The 24,221-nt window shown below is 36.0% G+C and overlaps 1 protein-coding gene across 3 annotated transcripts in view; it reads right to left on the bottom strand.

Annotated features, from left to right (window-relative positions):
• The window catches only part of SLC39A8 (solute carrier family 39 member 8), a 74,459-nt gene that overhangs the window by 48,278 nt on the left and 1,960 nt on the right, over positions 1-24,221 (bottom strand). For all 3 annotated transcript variants that reach the window (XM_077142679.1, XM_077142677.1, XM_077142678.1), the window contains one exon: positions 5,575-5,737. In XM_077142679.1, coding sequence (XP_076998794.1) covers positions 5,575-5,737 — 163 coding nt within the window. The remainder of the gene's footprint in view (positions 1-5,574; positions 5,738-24,221) is intronic.

The raw sequence follows: 24,221 nt of genomic DNA, 5'->3' as shown, positions 1-24,221 counted from the left end.
AAATGACCGACACATATTAATTCATTTGATTCTCACAAACCCCTGGATGGTACATGCTATCATTACCTCCTTCACACAGTGGAGGAAAGCAAAACATATGAAATTCAAAAAAGCTACACAGGAAGCTACACATGTCACATGGAGAAGAAGCTGGATTTCAAACCGAGGCAATGTTACTACAAACCCCACGTATGCTTTATTATGTTTGTAGAGGTCATCTAATTTCTAAAAAGCCTAAGGGAATCCACAAAACTGTAAACACTTTATCCTGAACTTTACCTCCTGAATACAAGGTTGCATACCATTATTCTAAGCTAAGCAATTTTATTTACAAATAAACAAACATAGCAAATATTCATCGAGCCTAAAAGGTAGAATAATCCATAGCTCTTGCCAACAAGGAGTCTGTGATCTTTTGCTTGGGGAGCTGGGGAACACACACTTGCACACCCACATGCACAGTAACACAAAGTAGCATACGCTAAATACCAAATGAAAAGCACAGATAATAAATGTTATAATGTAACCACAAGAATCATCTCGACACTGATCATGACTTTATCTTCTCCAGACAATTTTCTATTAGTTCCAAAGTCCTGGCCATGCTCCACAAAGTCATCCACTGATACAGTCCATCTCATTCCCATTTATTACCCCATCACTTAAAACAATATCCCTTACTCTCCTCCAGCTTTCCACTTAGTGTTCTCAATTCCAGACCTTCCTCCATGGCATATGTACAAGCCTCTTAGCAAAACAACCCACTGTCCCATCACTAGCTTACATGCATATGCATTTACTCATTCAACAAATATTTATAATCTTATTGGGTAGGCAAAATATATAAACATCTAAAATTAAAATTAAAATGCAAAGCTGTTTTTGGGTTCCAAACAGAGGAAAAGCTATATACAAGTATTAAACTTCCAGCTTCCCCTGAGAAAGCTACATTCAGTCTCGATTTCCATAAATAGTAAAAACATCAGGGTCAATTTCAATTTCTCATTCTCAGCCAGCTGATTTCCATAGACAATTCACAACCAAACCCAATCAATCCTGCTTCACAGATATCTCTCACCCCCCCAGCTTCTCCATCCTCATTTCCTCTGCAGTGAGTTCAAGCCCTCTTCAATTCTCATTCCCTCATCTGATTTATGATGACAGCATCCTGTCTGGTCTTCCTCCTCCAAGCTGACATGACCACCAGCCTTCTTATAGTAAAACACAAATCTGATTATCTCATGCCCTTATTCAAAATGACCCTTCATAACCTGACTCCCACACAACCTATCCAAATTTATATCCATCCTCTCAACATTACTTTTATCCAGACCCAGTTTTTTCCAAGCACAGCATTACTTTGCCCTCGTGGTTTTGCATGGAAACAGCTTTCCATCTTCATTGCCTGAGAACTTAGACATGACTCCCCAAGCCAAATCAAAGATCTCCTCTATGAAGCCTTCCTGGCTCCTCCAGGCAATAATCCCTTGTGTCAGTATTTCCATACCTCTATTTTTTTAGTTCATGGGTCACTTACCATTTGTTAGGTTTACAGTAATTTCATTGCCTGTATGTTTGTTTATATAATATAGATTGTTAAGACTCCCAAAGATAGAAGCTATGTTTCATTTATCCTCAGTGCTCAGCAAACTGCCCAGCAAACAGTAGGCGTTCTTTGCTAAATGAATTAATAAATAAAATATTTGAAGGTATAGATCTCTATCTAAAACACACATACACACACACGCACAAAACACCAATCTGTCTGCTTGTCTGATCTTTGTAAACTTCCTTGCTCTTTTGCACATTTATCTGAACAACCTGGGGGTGCAGTATAAATCATCACACTCTAGGCACACTGTATAGTTCACTTCTTTTATTGCTAAGACATTATTCAGAAAAAAATCTATTAGTCCACTCAACTGGGGTATCAAAAAGTGAATTGGTAAAAGTATTTTGGGGGGCCTCTACGTAGAGACATAGGACTCCCTCTAATAATCTGTTTCAGAAAAGAACCTTTCTCCTGGCTTCTAAGTACACTCCACAAAGCTTTACTAAATTTTCAATTAATAATATTGGTAACAATAGATAACATTTATTGAATGGCCATTGTATGTTAAGATTCTTCTAAGAACTTCATCTATTTAACTCATTTAATTCTTCAACAACACTATGAATTATGTAATATTCTTATTCTTATTTCGCCAATGAAGAAATGTTTCTAGTTTTACATGCAAACTCCCCTGGCCTAAATATTACATAAGCTTCCATTTTTACCCAGCTATTATCTTTATTTATTATTTGAACTAAACAGTAATTTGGGACTTCATAAGAATAAAACTAAGGCAATTTTGGACCATTAAATTATTGCTAAATGTAGTTAATCTACCCAAAGAATTTAATATGTCATCTTGTTTATTATACTCATCAGTATTTTATAAAACATCTGAAAGGCAACTGTAAAATCACAAAATACAAGATCTCTGAGAAATGATATTTTAAATTGATATTTCTGCTCACTGAAATATCAATGTAAATGCGTTCATAAAATCCTTGTATGATGACTCCTTTGGATCACATTTATTTTGGCTTTTCATTCCTTAGATGGGCTCAAAATTGACTCTATATTACATGAACTCTTACATAAACAATCCAGAGCATATAATTATTTCCAAAACTTTTTCCTTAAAGGAAGAAAATAGGCTTACACAAGAACCAGAGAAAATATATATAATTAGAAAAATAAAGCCATATTCTGACCCCTCTATGCCAGGCACTGTTCTAGGCATTCACAAATATTAGCTCATTTGATCTATCCAACAATTCTGTAAGAAAGCGACTACTCCCTCCATTTCACAGACGAGGTAACTAAGGCACAGAGACATTCAATGTATCATGCAAGATCACACAACTTCATTAAAACACAACAATTAATATATCACACCAAATAAAGGCAATGTATTGGAAAGGTAACACCTTACTTGGAAAAACAAATACTCTACTAGTTTCCCTTACTCTGCAGAAACCTCTCCATCTCTTCTCCCACCTAATCCCATCTACTCATCAGACCCATTTCAATTTCAAAGATAACAATGTGTCCTAAGAGGCATTTCTCTCTGCCCAAGTCCTCTGTTCAAACAATTCATTCCTTTCTGGTTTTGTGATGTAGCATTATTGACTTTCCCATTTTATGACCTTGCATTGTCTTACTTCCTGCTTCCCACTTTCCTGTTCCTACCTCCTGGGTCCTACCAAGTTCCCGAGATAGAGTAAATTTGCCAACTTGGGTTATAAACACTTTCACATATCAGTAAACAACTTTCACAAAGTACAGGATTTGCTTTTTCTTAAGCCCTACCTCCTGTACCCAGAATTATGTATTTATTAGATATATTTTATTTATCAGACACATACATAGCACTTAACTTTGTGCCACACCATGTCTACAGGCTTTACAAATATTAATTTATTTAATCCTATAACAATCTTATGTGAAAGATACTATTATTAGTTCCATTTTAGATAAAGAAACTGAGGCAGGTGACATTACATGTACAACATAGCTGGGAAATGACAGATCTGGGATTCGAGAAGGTGAAATCATAGGAATCTGTTTTTACAATGTTATACTACTAGCAAATGTTGGTATCTTACAGCATTTGCTGAATTTGGTTTTGCATGTGAAGTGCAAACTGTGTTAAAGTTAAACAGACCTATAGATGTAACAACATCTTCTCATTTAGTCTACACTCTAGCAAAAATGTCGTCTGAAAATTGTCTCTGAAATAACTATCATTCACAAAATTTCCAATTACATTTATCAGAATTGTGCTTAGTACTTCTAGTCTTTGCATATACAAACAAAGAATATGAAAGATACCATGGATTCTGAACCAAGACTGCCTGAACTTGAGCCTGGTTCTATATCTAAGGGTTATGTAGCCTTGAGCAAGTGACATTAATTTCTATGTACCTCAGTTTCCTAGACTGTAAATGGGGATGATAATGCCTACCTCATACAGTTACATAAGGATTAAATAAGTTAATATATATTAGGTACTTACAACAGTGGCTGGCATAGTAAGTAATAGCTGGCTTAAACCTACAACTTCTCTAATTAAAAAAAAAGATTTTTAAAAAGCTGGCTATTATCATTATTATTTTCAATTGGTGTAAATACTGTTATTCTTTTAAAGAGAGACCCAAGTGGTCACACACACACAAAGAAATCCAAAACTTATTTAAATAGCTATTTCCTTTGCCAACCCCTCCTTTTTCTTTTCCATTTATAATCTTTTTATGTTCTCTCTCTATACTCTCATTAGATGAACTAGCCCAAACCCATGGCTGAAAATACCATCCCTAGGATGACAAACCTAAACTTGTCCATGCTGCTGCCCACTGGACATCTCCAGTTATGAGTCAATGTCAACATCTCAAACTGACCATGTCAGTAATTATAGTCTTCGGATATCCGCATGCAAAAGCATGAAACTGGATCACTACCTCACACCAAGTTAAAAAATTTAACTCAAAATGGATATTTCCTTCATGGTCTTCATCATTAGATTATTTACTTGCTTGTTTGTTTAAATGCTTATTATCTCTCTTCTTCATCACACTGTACGCTCTAAAGAGGCAGGAAGTTTTTCTTCTTGCTCATTACTGAATCCCCAGCACATAGAACAGTGCTTAGCAAGTAGTCCAGTAAGCATTTATTGAACCAGTAAGTGGATGAAAAAATATGAACTAAAGAGGGGATAAGTCAGCAATTTAGGAAGATCAAGAAATTACACATAACTGGCAAATATACTCCCTAAACATTTGTCTGGTTATTGAAAGGACCCTTTTACAAGTTGAAGCATGTGAGTTATACATTAAATATATACTTATTTCCTTATATTTTTAAATTTCTTTATAGAAGATTATTCCTTAAAAATACAATACTTTTCACAGTAACATTATAGGCACTTAAAATAGTTAGCGTTTTCTTCTATATATGAAAATTAAAGCAGTAATTGTTCAGTCCCTTGAGATTTAATCTCGAAGCATACACATGTTCCATTACCCCTTCCCTGATAATTACAGATAAACTGATAAGTTTTAAAATAATATGATAAGGAAAAGTAATGGAAGTCAGCTTGTCAGTTATGAACCAAATATTTAATAAACAATCCAATATGCATATCATAAAATATATATTGTTAACACACAAGAATTGAGTTTTATTCAGGTTTTTAAGTGGTAGCAAGTATAATTTTGAGTCAACAAATAGAAGAGCATAACTTATGAAATTTGAACAAGTTCTAATTATTCTTATTTTAAATACATTCAAAATATAAATATTTCACCAAGGAATTTAATGTAGATTAATTAAAAGCAATAAAGGTGGGGCAGTATGATAGTGGCTTAGTGGCAGAGTTCTCAGCTGCCATGCTGAGGACCTGGGTTCAATTCCCGGTAACTGCCCACGGAAAAAAATAAATAAATAAAGAGGTGGGGGGAGGCAAGTCAACTTCATTTCAGGCTGTCCCATAGACTTCAAACAAATGGGAGAAAAAGTTTCTAACATACCTTCTGAAAGACTCGGTCTTTTTTTGTGCTTGGGCCGATCCTCACAAGGGTGAAAGTTTAATTGCTGTAAGACTGCTGGACAGATGACAGAGAAGTTAGAGCTGGGTATCAGGGTAGAATTTGAAAAGCCATGAAGGGAAAAGATCTCTTCAGCAGATAAACACTGAAATAGAATAAACAAAGTAAACACATATGTGTTAATACAACAAAAGCATGAAAGCAAGATGCTATAGGCACAGAACATTTTATCTATACAGACACCACTAACTCTTTAAACAAAAGTTCACTACAGAAGTGTATAGGGCCCCAAAAACTGTAAAACGATCCAAACCTCTTCAAACCCAGAAACCAGAAAATAGCAAAAAGCATTCTTGAAAGATCAAAGAAGGAGGAGTTATAACAGAGAAGATAGGATTTAACAAATGAGTATGACTGCTGAGTCATTGGACTGCTATTTCTTTTAGTCTCCAGTGTCTTGGAGCAGCTAGAGGGAAAAACCTAAAATTGTAGAACTGTAACCCACACCAAACTCTGCAATCTGTTCTGTAATTGTTGTGGTGTGCTTTGAAATTTATTGCTTTTTTTGTATGTATGTTATTTTTCACAATTAAAAAAAAAAAGGAGAGCAGGTAGCAGGTACAAAACATGGAAACATGGATTTATGTCATATGCTAAAAATACATTTTGATAAAATAAGCTTAAATTTTATATGTAAACTCTTACAATGAAAACTATACAGCGTAACTTTAAAACAGAAAGTGTTTTCCTAAAAAACTTTCAAAATAAAATTTTTCATATTCGAAAAAGAAATTTTTAATCAATTGTCTATCTAGAACAGCCACAAAGGTAAGGATTGAGTTTTAGGGTGTCTGAGGATTTTTTTAAAAAGTAAAAGCAGACCAATAACATTCAAACAAAGGACTTTTTAAAATTCTTCTATTTTCTACACTTTTAGTCTTCTCTCTGTGTGTACTTTTTCTTTAGTTTTAACGGACATTCTGTGTGGGCTTTAGGAATCGTCCTCTATAACATTTCTGATAAGCAGACGTCTGGTTCCCTTAGTTTCACAGTTCAGAAATCCATCCCTCTTCCTACACAGCAATAACAATTATAATACATAAAAATAGTTTTGAAATCTGTCTTTAGCACAGTCTGTTTTTTGCTTAGGTCTTATTTGTTCAGTGACGGCAGGTAGCTTTTCTATACTATATGAAGTTTCTAAAATAGTGTTGTGCTCTTTAGAAAGGCATTAGTTATTAATGAGTAATAGAATCTTCATTACAAAAAATTCTTTACTCAAATCACTTTTTAATGGTATCATTTTTACTCTTGGGCACATTTTAACTGTAACTTTTTTCTATATGTACTTTTTAAGAAGAATATAAGAGAGATTAAATATGTTGCCACTGCCAATAAATATCTCAGGAATTACAGCATGTGAAAAATATTCATTCAAACATGAGAGTCTGTCTTTAATTGCAAAATTCTAAAAAGTGTCTTTGTGCACTTCAGTCGATAATTAAAGCCTACTAAGACCTTAGCTATGCATGGTATTGAGAATTCAAAAGTTGACATTGTTTTGCAACAAGGTGCTGCAGTTACCTTTACAACAGAAACAATGAAATCAAAGATCTTAGAATTAGTTACCATTACAAGGAAAGATAAAAAAAAAATACACCAAGATACATGAAGTTGTCAAAAGCTAAAATGGCAATTACCTTAAGGAAAATGCACATTTAGACCTTTCTTGAATGTCTCCTTTGGGTTCATAATAATGATAGGTATGCACCATCCCTAAAAGGGGAGATACCAAACTCAATTCCCTGTTAACAGCCTTCCCTTTGGTCTAAAATAGAGGATAATAAGCCAATGGGGGGAGAAAATAACTCTACAGTCTAATAGAGAAAGAGAAGTGGGTGTAGTTTTATCCATCAGTTAAAACCACCCAGGAGCATAATTGCTGGGCTCAAAAATTACAGAGAGTTTGTGGTTCAACTGCCTGCTGCACGATTCCGGGAATAGGTGTAGTAGTACAAACACAAAGTTGCATTGTTTCCCTGCAAGGAAATCTTAACCTACTAGGACTTCATGTTCCTCCAAATGTAAAATAGGAGGAAAAGGGGAGGCTGCCTAGATAATCTCCAAAGGTCTCCCAGAATTAACATTTTAAGACTTCCTAAAACTTGATGATGGTTAAGCAGTTCTTTTCAGACTGGGACGGATCTGTGGGTCAGGGAATCTGTTTAATAAGTTACTGCCAGCATTTTTTAATGAAGCAAGATAAAGTAGACTAGAAGAGCATACTACGCACAACAAAGGTAAGTATTGTGTAGTCAACTTGAGCCTCTATCACACATTACACATGTACGCACAAATGTAGAGTGGATCAGAACTTAAAATTCATTTCTTACTGTAAATGGCACTCAAGGGTTTGAAAATCACTGCCCAAATTTCCCATTTGACAGCACTGGGACACCATCCACCATCTAGATTTCATCAGAAAAAGAAACTGCGGACAGATGACTATATATAATCAACACTGCAAGATTATATATCTATTATATATATATATATATATATATGCATATCATCTCTTTAGAGTCTTGACTATCTGGGAGCATTTGTGCAGAAATTTTGACTGTGCAGGTGGTCAGGATAATAGAACTATGACAGTGACAACTGCTTAATCACCAGGGAGACCTCAGGAGAGGTGACAAAACTCAAGGCTTTGCATTGTGATAAGAGAATGAGAACCGAATACTAATAGGACGCTAACAGGGGAAGCAAAATTGAATTAATGGCAACCCTGATTTACTTAAAATAGCTTTCTACTGGCAAATAGAATGCATAATTTGGCTAGTAATTTATTTTGATTTCAGACCATCTTGATTTTTATTATATTTTGATTTATCAAGGTTGAATCTGAAACAAAAGAAAGCAGATGTCCAAGAAAGGGTGGTGTCTCCCAGAGCAGGGACAAACAGGATGAAAGCATTCAAACAAAGGACTAGTGAACAGTGGTGATGACAACAAAACCGGTTGAACATTACCCAAGAAAGTTCAAACACACTCTTAGGCACCTCCAAAAACAACAATGAATAAATTATGAAAGTAAAGTAGGAGCTCCAGGACTCCTCAGAAAACAACTCTCAGGTGACTACTGTGAGTAATATGTACCCTAATAAATCCCCCGGCGCTTTCACCGCTTCCTTCACAATTATGTACTGATAGCTTGTCTTCTTCCCATCTTTCCATTTTTTACAGTACTACTATTTTTGAGAATGCCACCCTGATGTCTGCTGCAGCCTTCTGAGCTTTGAATTATCAGAGGCAAAATTCCAGCCATCACTCTTAATATTCAGTGGGGCCTTTTTTCCCCGAGACTTTTTCTAAACTTTAAATGAAATTCTGTTTTGCTAGTATCTCACCACATTAAGGTAATCTCAAATGGGTTCTAGAGACATCAAACACCAAAGTGAAATAAGAGGTAAAAGAGTTTAGATGCATATTCTAAACAAGACCCCAAATTATACTCAATTTTACTCAAAATCATTTTAGTTAATAGTTCCATGCATTTTTTCTGCCGATTTCCCTACTCCTTCTTCCTCACCAGCTCTGACTAGTCAGAAGTGTCCCTGTTTCTTTTTCAGCTTGTCTCTGTGTAAATTCTGAGTGTTGATGTGGGATGAAGGAGGGACAAGGTTGAGCCATTATGCAAGTTTTACACAGTTGAAATCTGCTTATAGTAAATGCCAAGACCTGTGGCAAGATTTGAAATTACACAGCTTGGATATCCAGTATAATAACCATATAATTATGCTATGCATTGCATATATTCTCACCATCATTCAACAAGTATTCATTGAACATGCAAGTATGAATATAATTCTGATGGGCGAAAGGAATGCATGAGAGGTTGGAAGATGACAACCAAGAAATAGTACAAAGGTAATTAAGCCATAGTACATTCTGACAAGAAACCTAAATAATTGTGGCAGAAATAAATCATATACACCAATATCTATGAAATGGGAAAGAAGGCGAAAAATTCACAAGAGACAAATGATAAAGGACTATGACAGTTCATATAAGGGAGAAATGACAGGTGGAAATAACCAAAAACTATCTTAAGGATGAATTGTGGCAAAGTAGAAAAAGGAGGTTGTTACTGATGTGATTAGGGAGTCAAAAAAGAAAAAATACATTGGGGGCAGAAAAGGTGGCATGTCTGGATTGGGACATTTTAAGTTGCATCTGGGATACCCAGATGGAAATGATCAGTGACCTTTCTCTGAAAAGGAAGATGCCGGATATGAGGATGTGGCTCTCTTTTGCAAAGAGATAACAGAAAATAGCTGAAAGGGAGATCATCAGAAGAGAGTACAGAAAGGAGAGTAAAAGCTTTGGGTGTACATATATAATTTATGCAAAGCAGGAAATGGAGCCAAAGAAAGAGACAGAGTGAATTAAACTCAAAACTAAGAAATAATCTAGGCCGTTAAGATGTACTGAATAGCTCTAGTTGGACTGCCTGGGATCCTTTCTCCTCTTCCAATATCAGACTGCCTAACTGCCATAGGAAACTGATTCCATGTGATTTAGGCAGAACTGACTAAGGAACATATGACCCATGCCTGTCCACTCTGTAATAGATCTACTGAAGAAATCTTTTTCCACTAGCATTGCTAAACTGGTAGATCATGAGTCTGGGAATATTTCAAGCCATTTTTTCCATCATGCGAAAGGAAGCTAAGAAGTGGAGAAAGACAACATATCTAATACCATCAGGAATTTCCTGAATACAGTCATACCTAAAGTTTGCTTAAACAGTTAAAGTTGATCTTCTTTCACTTATAAATCAGAGTCCTGATTGATAAATAGAGTAATTATTGAAAATACACTTTCAAAGCTTTTGAATGAAAGCTACATCCAGAACTTGTGGGGGAGGAGGATTAAATTTTTTAACTTTTGTCTTTCTTCTTTGATAAAGGAATTTCTTAAGTAGAGTAATTTATTTTTTTCAAATCTTCGGTCAGTTTTGATTATTTGTGTTTTAATTATGGTCAGAAAATTAGGTAGTATAGTTTATACCTTTCTGGCATGTATTAAACTGTTCTTCATTAACCAAGAAAATGATGATTATCATGTGGGAGCTTAAAAGAAGGCATTCTCTCTTAAAATGTGGTATTTTAACCTTATTCAACCTTCTTTGTCATTATACTATTAAAATCAGCTATATCATTTTGGCTAAATATTTTATAAATGCTGATGTACTAACCAATAAAAAAAATTTGCTCAGTTTCTCCTTTTTTCCCCCTAATATGGTTTGCTGTTGACATTCTGATGCTACATTTTTTAATACATAGATTCATGATTGCTATACAACTTAATAGTGAATTGAATTGTCTCTTCTGATGATATAAAATAACCCTCATTGACCCTTTAATGTCCATTTGCCTTAATTTCTTTTGCAATGAATATGGTGTTCTACTTCTTAAACTTTCTCCTTTTCTTCTTCCTTTTCTCAATACATGAGCTGCTATTTTCCCAACTTGACTGTGTATGCAACCATTAAACAATACAAAACAATAGGATCATTTGATCCTGTACCCATTAATGAAATGCCATCCAGTTCAAAAGACATACTAGTCTATTACTCATATTTAAGCTATTCTGATGTAAATACAGAGGTCCTTTAAATTTGGAAAAAAGGATTATGCTTCAAAGGAAAGAGGATATATAAATGTTATTAATGTTATCAAAATGTCCTAAATAATGGAACTGAATTTTTAAAAAAAGACTTCAATAGCTAGAAATAGAAATGCATTTCTTTAAAATATAAACTATTTCTATTTAGCCAACATCATACAGTAAAATAGAGAGGATATATATATATATATATATATATATATATATATATATATATATATAAAGGAAGAAAAAAGCATGGCAGGAAAACATAGCAAATATACAATAAAAATTTTATACTCTACCTTCAAAAATTATGAAAAGTATATTCCTTAAAATAAAAAAATAATAAAATATACTACTATCATGAAAATAATTCAAACAATATGCATGAAGTGATAAAAGAGTTTAAAAAGACTAACTAAGCTCAGGTAATAAATAGCAGAGAAAATGAAATAAAAAAAGAAATTATTTGAAGAAAAAAGAAAAATATAAACATTTAAGCACTTGAAAAAGCAGCTTAAAGATCCTGAGGAGAACACAGTTAAAAAATTTTAAAGACTAAAAATCAAATGATAGCTTTGTAAATCACCAAAGTGTGTCTAATATAATTTAAACTACAATTACCATGTTAAAATATAACTAAAGGTATCGAATGAAAATGTACTCAGATATATTTTTCAAAATATGATACAGGGAAAATATGGGCTACAAGCACAAATTGAGAATTACTTGGAAATCTAGGGGAAAACAAAAGGTCACTTATACCAACGTAAATATCAAGCTGATCTCTGGATTTTTTTTTAATTATTTTTAACTCTTTTTATTATATAGCATAATATATATACAATGCAAAGAAATAAAAAAGCTCTAGTTTTCAAAGCACTCTTCAACAAATAGTTACAGGACAGATCCCAGAGTTTGTCATGGGCATATTTTTCCTTCTAGCTGCTCCAGAATATAGGAAGCTAGAGGGCTTAAATATTTTTTCATCATCACAATCGACTTTTTTTCCTTCTCTTTTTGTGAAAAATAACATACACACAAAAAAGCTATAAATTTCAAAGCACAGCACAATTAGTTGTAGAAATGGGTTACAATTCCACAATTTTAGGTTTTTACTTCTAGCTGATGGAGCTGAAATTTGTCTAAAAATTTTTAGATAAAAACATTGAAATAAGAAAGAAAAGGTGCACGGGTGGTTGGATCAATGGATGGATGCTCACCTTACATGCAGGAAACCTGGGTTCAATTCTCGGGCCATGCACCAAAAAAAAAAAAAAAAAAGTTTGCTCCAGAGCACCAGCTCTGCAAAACAGATTCTGTTTTGCATGGACTGTGATTCTGAGGGATGTTGAATAGTTCACATTCCCAATAAAGTCACTGCTAGGTATGGTGGTATTCTCCCTATGGAGAGGATCATCCTCCACGAATCTCATATTGAAGTTTTTCTCCTCTTCAGTTTCTCATCAAAGTGTAATCACTGTTCTAAAGCAAAATTTCCTAAGGTTTGAGGAAAGGAATACTCTAGAAAGACAATCTCTAGGCTGAAGTTGGCTAGTCAACTAATTCCAACTGCATTTCCCCAAGATTCATCTTTCCTACAGGTTTTCTTAGGCTTCTTAGTGCAGTCACTATGATGCTAATACATTCCCACCCTCCTGCAGCTAAGGATCCCCCCCCATTAGCACACTCTCACACATTCATTCTCAAAGCTCTTCCTCAAGAGAAAGAAGCCTCTTTTCCCAGATATATTATTTAAAGGACAGATGCCTTGTTTTATGATCTATTTTTTTGTGTGCCGCCTTTTTTTTTTTTTTTTTTTTGCATGGGCAGGCTCCAGGAATCGAACCCAGGTCTCTGGCATGGCAGGTGAGAATTAGAGAATTCTGCCATTGAGCTACCTTCACACCACCCTTTATGATCTATTTTTAAGGGAAAAAAGATTATTTTAAAACAATATGGACAAAGTGACACCACTGCTGTTTATAAGGTTAGGTATTACTGGAGAGTTACGGTAGTGAAATTACGTGATTTTTATGTATTCCCTTCCACCTCTCAATAGCTGCCAAAGTTTTAGACAATGTTCATACATTTCTGCTTCAATTAGAAAACTAAAATTTAATTATGGTTTTCTTTTTTTTCAGTCTCTTTTTCTAGGTGCCACCCCTCAGCACAACTAAGAGCAGCTAGAAGTTTGTTAAGGTTTTACTAACCAGAAAGAGAAAAGAAAAAGAAAATTTCAAAACTACAATATGCATTTTAGAAGACAAAAAGTTTGCTGACTTTCCCATAACCGTTAACAAGTTTCCCACGCCTGCCCCAGTCTATATTCAGTTTCTCAAAGCCCCCTCACCATAGAAACCTGGTACTGTGTCAGAACACAGACACTGGGTTCATATTCCTGACTTCCCAGCCCTGCCCTGCCTCCAGGCGACCTTTTTTTTTTTACATGGACTGGCACCGGGAATCAAACCTGGGTCCTCTGGCATGGCAGGCAGGCTTGCCTGCTGAGCCACCGTGGCCCACCCTCTAGGCAACCCTTTAACCTCCCCTAGCAAGACGGTCCCTTAGGTCTTCCCCATTTGCTGCACTTAGGCTCTTTGGTGTCCTCAATAATTTAGGACAAAGAGTCCTAAGACCACACCATTTGAGAATTTAGCATATGAGAATTACACACAGTCAAGGCCCCTATACCACTTAACTGAGCAACAGGAACCTCTTATCTTATTGTGTTTATCCTCAAACCCCACAAGTTGTTCTTAAGGAAGCATCACCATCAGGGTGTTACTCTTCTACCCAAAATCCCCACCACAAAACCAACAAACAATAAATTTTCAAAAGTGCATGCCTTATGTACACAAGGGTAGTTCAGTGGTAGAATTCTCCTCTGCCATGTGGGAGACCCAGGTTCGAGAGCCCGCCCATGCACTCCAAAAAAAAAAGGGCGGGGGGGGGGGGGGACATGTTTCTGTCAAGAGAATAAACTCCTACCACTTAAAACAGGGATTATCTGTCTCCAACCAATCTTTCCACAGAATTTTGATACACAGCCTCTCAATCTATCCAACTCCTATCATTAAAAGGTCCCACTTGCTCATAGCACTATGTTCACCTCTTCCTCTCGAGGCACCAATGTCCATAGTATTTATATGTTTAGAGCTTACTGAGTATTTCCGTGTATTATTTTCTGTTTGTGAAAACTGATGATCACTCTTTTAATGAGGCCATAAACTTCTAAAGAGGATGAACTTATTCCTATTTACATCTACCTCATATTTAACAAGATTTTGGGCATGTGAGGCACTTAAACTAAATACTATCTCTAATTTGATGGATTGAAGAAATCTTTCTTTAATGAAAGATTAGAAACGAGCATATAATGTCTGACAAGTTTTTCTGACACTACAAATAAGACAATAATGACACCAATGTTTCCAAGTTGAGCTAAAAAAAAATAAAAATACAGCTATGGGCTTGGGAGAAAATCCAAGGTGAAATCCATAGGAAACTATGCTCAGAAATTCATAAATTAGAAGGACTGCAAATTTTATTTCCTTATATTCAGATTACACATGGCAAGTAGGTTGACTGAACTAAATCGGAAAGTTGTATAGCATTAATTGCTATAAAGGTCGAAGTCATTTATCAAGCATTCATTCTTTCAACAAATATTTCCTAAATATCTACTATAAACTAGATAGTAGGCTAGTTACAGGACTAGAGAACCTGAAAGAGAGAAATTCACTCCCTAACCTCACAGATCTTACCGACAATTGCAGGATTTAGATAAAAATATGATAAATGAAAGCATGGCATGCTAAGTCCTATGGTGGGATAGCCATGAAAGTGAAGAAGACAGGGTAATTAACCCTGACTGAGGGAATGGGATTGTCAAAGGCCTCCTGGAAAAAGTGACATCTGAGGTGAGATTTGAAGGAAAATATAGAAATAAAAGGTTGCGGGGGGGGGGCAGATCCTACAGGGCTTAAATGCAAGCTGAGGAGTTTAGACTTTATTGTAACAGTTATGAGAAGCCATTTGGGGATGGCGACATGATCAGCTTATGAGAAACAATAACTCTGGCAGAGGTGCAGAGGGTGGAAAGGGGTATGGGGCAAGACTGGCAACATAAGGGGTATTTACTGAGCACATTCTGCATGCCAGGCACAAGCCTGAATGGATACAGTACCTGTTTTAATCTCCACAACAATCGCATGAGGGTGGTAAGGTTATTTCTATTACACAAAGGGGGACACCCAAGTTTAGAAAGATTAAAAGATAGTGGGAAATTACTGCGCCAGGACTTAGTGACGCACTTGATGTGGGAAATAGAGGAGTCAAGAACAGCATCTAGTTTGTCAGTTTAGTCAACCAAACAGAAAGTGATGCCAGTCGCTGAGACTGGCAAAACAGGACTACGAGAAGGCTTTGATGGGGAAAGAGGATAAAGGAAGATCTCCGTTTGGGACAGGTGTAGGCATGTGGAGTTGGGAGAGGGAGGTGATGTGTACTGGACACACATCCATAACTGGGCATGCAAGGCTGACCCTCAGGAGAGAAATCTGAACCAAGCTCACCTATTAGAAAACATCCACACACAGATGGTAACTGAAGCTGTAGAAGCAATTGAGGTTGTACAAAGAGAGTGAGAAAAATCAGAAGAAAGAGGGCTCAAGACAGGACCTTGAGGGAGACTAATATTTAAAGGATGAGCAAATCAAATTGAAAAGAAAAAGCCAGAGAGGTAGGAAAAATGAGGCAGAGGAACCAAGGAAAAGATGAGTTTCAAGGAGGGTATGTTCCACACCATCAAACTAACAGAGGTAAGGCCTGGGAAGCACCCATTATATTTAGTAATAAGAATTTTCTGGGTGACCTTGTGTAGAGTAATTTCACGGAAGTGATGGGGACAGAAGCCAAACCACAATGGGCTGAGAAGTGAAAGGGAAGTGACAAAGTGGAACAGGAATTCTGAAAATCTAGTTATTGAATAAAAAGGCCACGGAATATTCATAACACAGCAGCCCCACCAATGCAACATCTGCTCAACCAGCACAATGATGAAGAACCATCCTCTGATTGAGATCCATCATTTCAATTTGCAGAAATGAAAACTAAAGATTACAGAGGTTAGTCACTTGCCTGTGACTCCCCAGCTAAAAAGGAACAGAATTATAATTTCAGCCCAGGTCTGTCTGACTCAAAGCCCAAATATTAACCATCATGTTGAATTCTTTAACATGGTTAGAGATCTAAGAAGTTCACCAGATGAACTGATTACAGCTCTGAATTATTTTTACACTATGTTCATAAAACAAAACCTTACAGGTTCAATTGATCTTTTTTTTCCTCTATTCGATTAGTTATAAAGAAGTCAAAGTGTTAAATATTTGGACTTGGAAGGGATAATGCCACTTTTCACAGATTTTTGTTTTTGTTCTTCTTAAACCTCAGGCCAAGAAAAATAACAGAGGATTTCTGGAACGAGATAGAAACCAAATTAAACAAGGCGCCATTCTGAAGGATTTCTATGCTCCCAAACGCAGCCACTGCAAAGGTAATTCAACGATAGTTTCAATTCTTTATAAAATAAATCTCAAGACCTAGCAAACCTATTTGGCTCCTGAAACAGACAACTGGGAATAGTCTGAGAAGAAATCAGTTTCAATTATAAAAAGAAGCTACTGTTTTTTCAAGTTGAAAATGGGAAAAATCTCTGAAAACTACATAGTTTCTTATATTGTCTAAGGTTTAGTAGTATTTTTTTAATAAGTTGCATTGTAAATGATGGTGATATTAACTGTTTTCACTTAGTAATGTGTAAATCCCTAGAGGAAATGCCATTCTGAATATAGCAACTCAGAAACTTTTATTATCAACTTTATTAAGCTGCCTTCATTAGGCATTTCATTTTCTTTTCCCTGAAGAATATCGATCCTTCTCAACGTCAGGCCTTATTTCCCTTCCTATTTATATTCCTTTTGTCCTCTCTCACACACACACACACACACACACACACACATACACACACACATACACATACACACTACCACCACCACCAAAAGAAATGGATAACATAGAGGACTCAAAACATATCAAATTTAAAGCAAACACCATAAACAACAGTCAGAATTCAAAAGCAATGATTTGTTTGTTTTTCAAGGATCATATATTCACTTTATTTTTTGAAGGTTCTATCTTGGTCCTTCCTGAATCTTGGGTTCTTCCTGATCCATGTCCTGGACATGGACTTTTTTTTTCTTTTACATTTGAACGTGAAATCAGCTTTCCTCTGAAAAGTTTTATCATGCATTTTGATATATGACTATGTTGCATCATATATTATTTAGGCGTATTTTAGATTTTGCCACTTTTTCCAAAATTTTTAAACAGTTTTATTCATACACCATACAATCCATCCTAAGTGTACAATCAGTAATCATATAGTTATGTCTTGACCATCACAATCTATATGAGAATGTTCCCATTTCTTCCAAAAATAAGGAAAAAAAATCCTATGCCCCTCCCTGTTATCCCCCTATTACTGACATTTAGCATTAGTTATAATTACTGAAAGAAAGTTACAATATTACTGTTAATATAGACCTTAGTTCGCATTAATTGTATTTCTCACATATTTCACCGCATTATTAACACCTAGTAATAGTTACATACATTCGTTCTAGTTCATGTAAAAACTTTCTTATACAATTAACTGTCATCCGTCTACTCTAGGACTAAGTTATACTGTCCTAGCTTGTATCCTCCAGCTTTCCTTCTAGTGACTTACATAACCCTAATCTTCCTCTTTCAGCCATACTCACTTTCAGCTGTGTTAATTACACTTAGAACACTCTGTTATCGCAAAACAGTATTCTGCTATCCCTTTCTGAACCTTTACAATCAACCTTATTAAACATCCTGTACTCCTTAAGCATCAATTGCCCAATATCTACCAAAAGGGATGGATTTTTATGATGGGGAAACTAAGTCCCCACCCCCCACCCCCAATATTTCCAAAATGGATATAATCAGGAAATTGGAATGTGGTGTGAATCATGGCAAGCACAAAAGCTGCAAATCATCTCACTCCTCTATTTTGAACATCTTTAGAGAAGACTAAAGGTCTACTCCAATCAAGGAAAGAAGTTTACCTCTCCCCTCCTGGTAATTGTGTTAACAAGCCTACTGTTTTCTAATGCTAGTTAGTAATTCTGTTCACCTTCTCTGCTCATCTACTACTCTTCAGTCATTGCTTCAACTCCTTCCTCTGTGCCTATGCACCCTTTTCCTCCAGTGTTGTGTAGTCAGGAATAAAGTTGCTTCCCAGGCATTTATCATGAAGAATTTGCACCTTCTAAAGTGCAAAGAGAGAGACTGAATTCATTGACAGAATCCTCCAAATCGAAAGTGAGAACTGGACTGAAAGTTTTAACTTTGGACAGAGGTGTTTCTCTCATTCCCCAAGTCTTTCCAGAGAAGAAAGCACAAGTTGGTTAAAATGTTTTTTTCCCCAACACAACTTTTGAAAATCAGAATTAGGAAGATTACTGTTGCTTAAAATATTTTCTCTGAGAAAAATTCATTCTAAAAAAAAAAAAGAATTTTAAACAACTTCATTTTATAATACAGGATTCATGTAACACACAGGAAAATCCATCTGGTGATCAATAGCACATTTGGTACGAACAGATGTTCAATAAGTAAATATTTTAAAAACCAAATCAGATAAGCAAAAGTATCCACAAGGAGAATGGCTGAGCTGTAACTCCTCCTTAAGGCATTTCTAGCCCAAAAGGATCCTATGCCCTTCTAAACTATAGCACATGATAACTAGAGTATCCACTGGGTAAGTAATTATATACAGCCGTGTGATATTTCTTATACTTTTAACTTCAGTGGTTACTTAACTACCACAGTTTTGCCTCGTATACTTATTTTTCACAAGTTATCACTTTATTTCCTAATTAGATATAAGCTTCCTGGGAACAGGGACCAGTCAGTATCATTGCAGCCTCTGGAGCCTTAGCCCTGCTCCCTTTAAATAAATAAGCAACAGAGCTAGGTAAATGAATGATTAATAACTTCTACCCATAGTGCAAAATCTGTGCTAATGGTTGCCCTGGCTAGAGAAAGTAAGGTTTTTCTAGACTATAATTCAAAAAGGCACTACAGATTAGTGTCTAAGATTTTCTAGGGGTTCAACCAACCACTCACAGCATGGCATGAGTAGAGTTACTTAACCTCCCTGGGCCACATTCTCCTCATGTCAGCCAAAATATCTTTAGGATTTTGAGGAGTATGAAATGTGATAATAAAGTGATTAAAAGATTTTATTATCACATAGTAAAAGAACTATATATCCTAACTATATCTATTTACATTATGTATGTACTTTTAAAAAAAGATGCAGGTTTGGGTATTAGATATGGAAAGATTGAAGAGCATTTTCACATATGCATCCAAAACCATAAAATCATAAAATAAGGTATGATCAAAAACCACACCTGACATCTAAGCAAATTAAGTTCTAGATAGCGAAATCAAATGAACTATGAATGCCCCACCCTCATTTTCCTAAAACTTCTTTGAAACAGTGATCACATGAAAAGTGCACAGGATCCCCTCAAGTGAGGGTGATAGATCAGATCAGAATGGGTCCATTGTCTCACAGGATCCATGGCAAGTGCCCCAAGCATGACCTCAGCCTTACGTCCCACCCTCCCAGCTTCTCATCTGACCAAGCAGGTTGGAAGGCATTCCTAGCAGATTTATCCCACCATTTCTCAGCACATACAGGCAGAAAGAAAAAGGAGCACATGCTCTTTAACTTCGCTGCCCACCACCCATGCTCCCTAGAACCTCCTTCATCCAATCCCACTGTACCCCATGCCAAGAAAAACTACAACAGAAGACAGCAAACAATGCACGCAACCCTGCATACAATGTATCGCCTGGAGGCGATGACCACATACGTAGCTACATACCAGTTTTTTGTTTGCTACACATCTTCCGCCTAGCTATTCACTGGAATGCCAAGTGTTACCCCGCTGCCTCACCCCTGTGTCACTATGGGACCAGAAATTAATAAGAGAACAGATCTAATGATAGTTAAAGGCCGTCTACAGGAAAAAGATTGAAGTAGATGGTATTTATCTCTGGAGTATCTACCACATCTTTATCCGTGCCTGCTCTCCCAGAAGTCTCTGAAAGCAGAGGCCTGAAAGCTCCCCTCTGACCATCTCCAGGTTCAAGGAGCACTGAAGCTCCCTCTTACAGTCTCAGTCCTCTCCAACACATTCCACATTCCGAAGCCAGATTCATTTTCTGAAAACATAGTCTGATCCCATTCCACTTTTAGTTGTAATTGTTTAATTAGACTTACAATATCCTATTTTGCATGTTAGAAGTCATGTGAGGTCCCAAATTATCTTACTCATCTTAAATGATCTTCACTCATTTATTTAAAAAATCTAATGAATACATGTTATGTATTAGGCACTACACTAGCTCCTAGAAAGATAAGTCAGGCAGAGCTCTTCAATTTCTTTAAAATCTAATGGGGAAAAAAAAAAGAAAAAAACAAAATACAGAACAAACAAAAAAATAAAATAAATCTGATAGAGGAGAAGAGGGTACAGCATTGTAAACAGGAAATTATAATTCATCTAAAATTATTTATATGTTAGAAAATAATCGTAATATATAATTTTATGATTGCCTAAGCACCAATGAATGTGCTCACACAGAAAGGGTTCCTACTAAACTCTTGGGCAGACTAAAAATGGCTTCTCGGAATTGTTGTCTAAACTGATCCCGGAAGCATAAGTAGCTGTGTACAGAGAACCAGGAACTGTACACAGGTAGTCAGTTCATTAACACTGAAGTGATAAATGATAAGGCTTGAGAAATATACAGAGACCAAATCATAAAAGGGCTCTTAAGTTACATTAAGGTGTTTGAAGTTCATCTTGAAGGCACTGAATTGTTTTAATAAGATGAGCGATAACAGAAGTGTACTTAAAATGAATATTCTAATTAGTAGTAGTCATTCAAAATATCTGCTGAACATATGTATAGTTCAGTTATGGACGGTGCAACAGTGGCTCAGTGGCAGAACTCTTGCCTGTCATGCCAGAGACCCGGATGCAATTTCCAGTGCCTGCCCACGCAAATAATAATAATAGTTAAGTTACATTTGCATAATAAAAATATATAGTTTAGAAAAGAGTGAAATTGGTGACTGAGTACTGGCTGTGATGCCCCAGAAGGGTTTTATGGAGAAGTTTGAGCTTTTTAAAACTGTGTAAGTTTGATAGGGAAATTCAAGGAAAAGAGGGTATCCCCAGCTGGAGGTGGTAAGTGTGCAAGAAAAATAATGAGCTTAGATGTGGTTGAGAAAAAGTGTAAGGTGAATTCACAGAAGGGTGAATAGTTAAATTTAGTGGGTGCTAGGTCTGAGAGGGAGGTTAGACACAGAGGTTTCAGGCTCTGCAATGCCAAGCTCAAGATTTAGATTCCACGACCACAAAACAGTTCATGAAGGAACTTTGAAAGAGAGACATACTTCATTGCTAATTCCTAAACATTGCTTTAGGAAGATCGACAATAGATTGAAAGAGGTTAAAAACAAGGTGCCTTAAGAATAAGATGACAGTAGGAAAGCGAAGGAAGGTGGGGTGGGTGGGGAGGTTGGTGGTTGCACAGCAAAAGCACTCCATAAGATACACATTAAAAGAAGAGGAGAGGGAGAAGCAAAGGTGTAAGGTGGAACGATAGGGTAAAACCAAGGTCACCTCACACTTCAGTCAACCACACCCACTCCCATACCTCCAGCAGCCCCATTAACCCTCCTTGGAAGATTGATTATCTGAATGGAGACACTTCCAGCAGTTTAGTACGACAATTTGGAGAATGAAGATCTTCCCTTTTATTAAATGCTTAACCTATGTCCTAAGTAAGAATTAGGAAATGAAGTATTTGAGAAGAGGAAATGAAAGAGCATTTGGGGGCCTTAACCTGCCCCTTTTGGTTGGCGAATGAGGAAAAAAAAACATCTGAACAAGCAAAAGACAGTACTGAGGCCATTCTTAAACCCCCAGATTAATAACCCAGGAGTATTCAGATATTTGGGACTTCCCTATATATTCTAGGAACTCCAGGAGATAAAAAAGACCTACATTCAGTGGCAGGGGCCTCAGAGACCCATTTGTCTAAACGGACTCCCTCTGCTGTTCGGTTTCCCCTTTTATCAGGCCTTTGCTCATTCAGTAACCATAAGAAGCAAAACAATAATCTTATTGTTCTATTGTCTCCAGTTTGAATTTAGGTCAGTTTGGTCTCCCAAAGCAGCAAGTTATTTTAAAAGTTCTTAGAGATACTGAAAAAAAATAAATAAATAAGAAAACCTTCCAAAACTGTCTTACAGACCTCTGGAGTACAGTCATCTAATACTGGAGAAGCTGACCTAATAAATATCACAGTCCACATGCAAAGGAACAATGCCTTTTGTAGATGGATCTTGGAGATGATTCAATGAATCACGCCCCATAAGAACTTACTTTATTTTCTCAGGCTTTTTTCAAAGTCAGGAAAATCAAGCTCCTCACAATAGGCCCATACATTATTTATTCTACTTTGTTGCAGATGAGGAAACAGAAGTTGCCTTCTTTCAAGTAGGGAGACACTTCTGGCCTTAAATTTTATTCCAAACGAGATGGTCTCAGTGCTGGAGCATATTTGAATGTCTACACTAAAATCCATCAATTACCAGCAGATTAATGGATTCTTCAGGATTAGAATTTGATTCGTCATCAGTTAGCTGATGATTGTTATTTTCATTAGGACTTTTTAGGACATCAAATAGATGTTTGATAGGCCTGATTAAGTGATAAATTGTCTTAGGCTTCCTTTTGTTTCCAAGCTAATTATAGGCTTCTTCCTGTCTGTTTTTTTGATTCAGCAGAGCCCATAATGAGGGTAGTTATATAGGCAAACATTAGAAAAAGAAATAAGGTGTCTATATACATATAATTTCTTTATTAAGGCATCCTAACCTGTGCATAAACTGGTTAATTTTCCTAAGCAATTTAGGAAGGCTTTCCAATGGTTTGTAACCTTAAAGAGTTTCCGGAGTGAGGGGTGGGGGTTCTTTTGTACCTCAAGACACTGCAAGATAAGGAGATAATAGAAGTTAAAACAGCATGTGGGTTACAGATACGCAAATTCACATCAAGTTCCCTAACTTCACTCCAACCAAACGACCATCTCTCAGTCCTCACCAGAAATACTAGAGTCAGCTCAACTATTTCCCTCACTGGAAAAGAAGATATGACAATCAGCCAGAAAATACTTAGGAAGCTGTTTACTTTGTTTTCTTTTTTAAAATATCAGTAAATGTGGGCATTTCCCACATCATTTCACAGACATTAAACCAAAGGTAAAACCATTGCCAGACTTGGCACCATAGATAGTTTGCTAAAGAACATGCATAAGGGAGTCACAAAACTTTTCTTTGTCAAAGAGAAATCACTCTCTAACATTCTGGGGCATTAGATAGTTCCACTTCTTCTTGAATATTATATGTTTTAATTGAAGTAAGATATTTCTAACAAAAAGAATACCAAAGCTACCTACAACATTATTAACAAGGAATTTATCTGATTAAAATTTCCTTAACTGTAAGCTTAAGTCAGATTTGTTGCGAAACCATAAATTTCCAAAAGGAGAATATAATATTCATCATTTCCCAAACATCTTGAATCTCAAAACCTTTTTATTTTTTAAATGCAAACTAGCATCTCCAGAAGTGAGGAACAATATTGAAAATACTGCATTCCACTATTCACTACCAGCTGTCACTGGGACAAGAGCAGAAGGAAAACAAAAAAAAAAATCAAGCACTGGGCTAATTCAGTTAAAAAGAGTGGAGGAAGAGAAAAAAGTTTGAGGGTAGA

This window comes from Tamandua tetradactyla, chromosome 24, assembly GCF_023851605.1.
Source record: "Tamandua tetradactyla isolate mTamTet1 chromosome 24, mTamTet1.pri, whole genome shotgun sequence".
NCBI lineage: Eukaryota > Metazoa > Chordata > Mammalia > Pilosa > Myrmecophagidae > Tamandua > Tamandua tetradactyla.
Note: the sequence above shows the minus strand (reverse complement) of the source record. Positions and strands in the feature narration are given on the sequence as shown.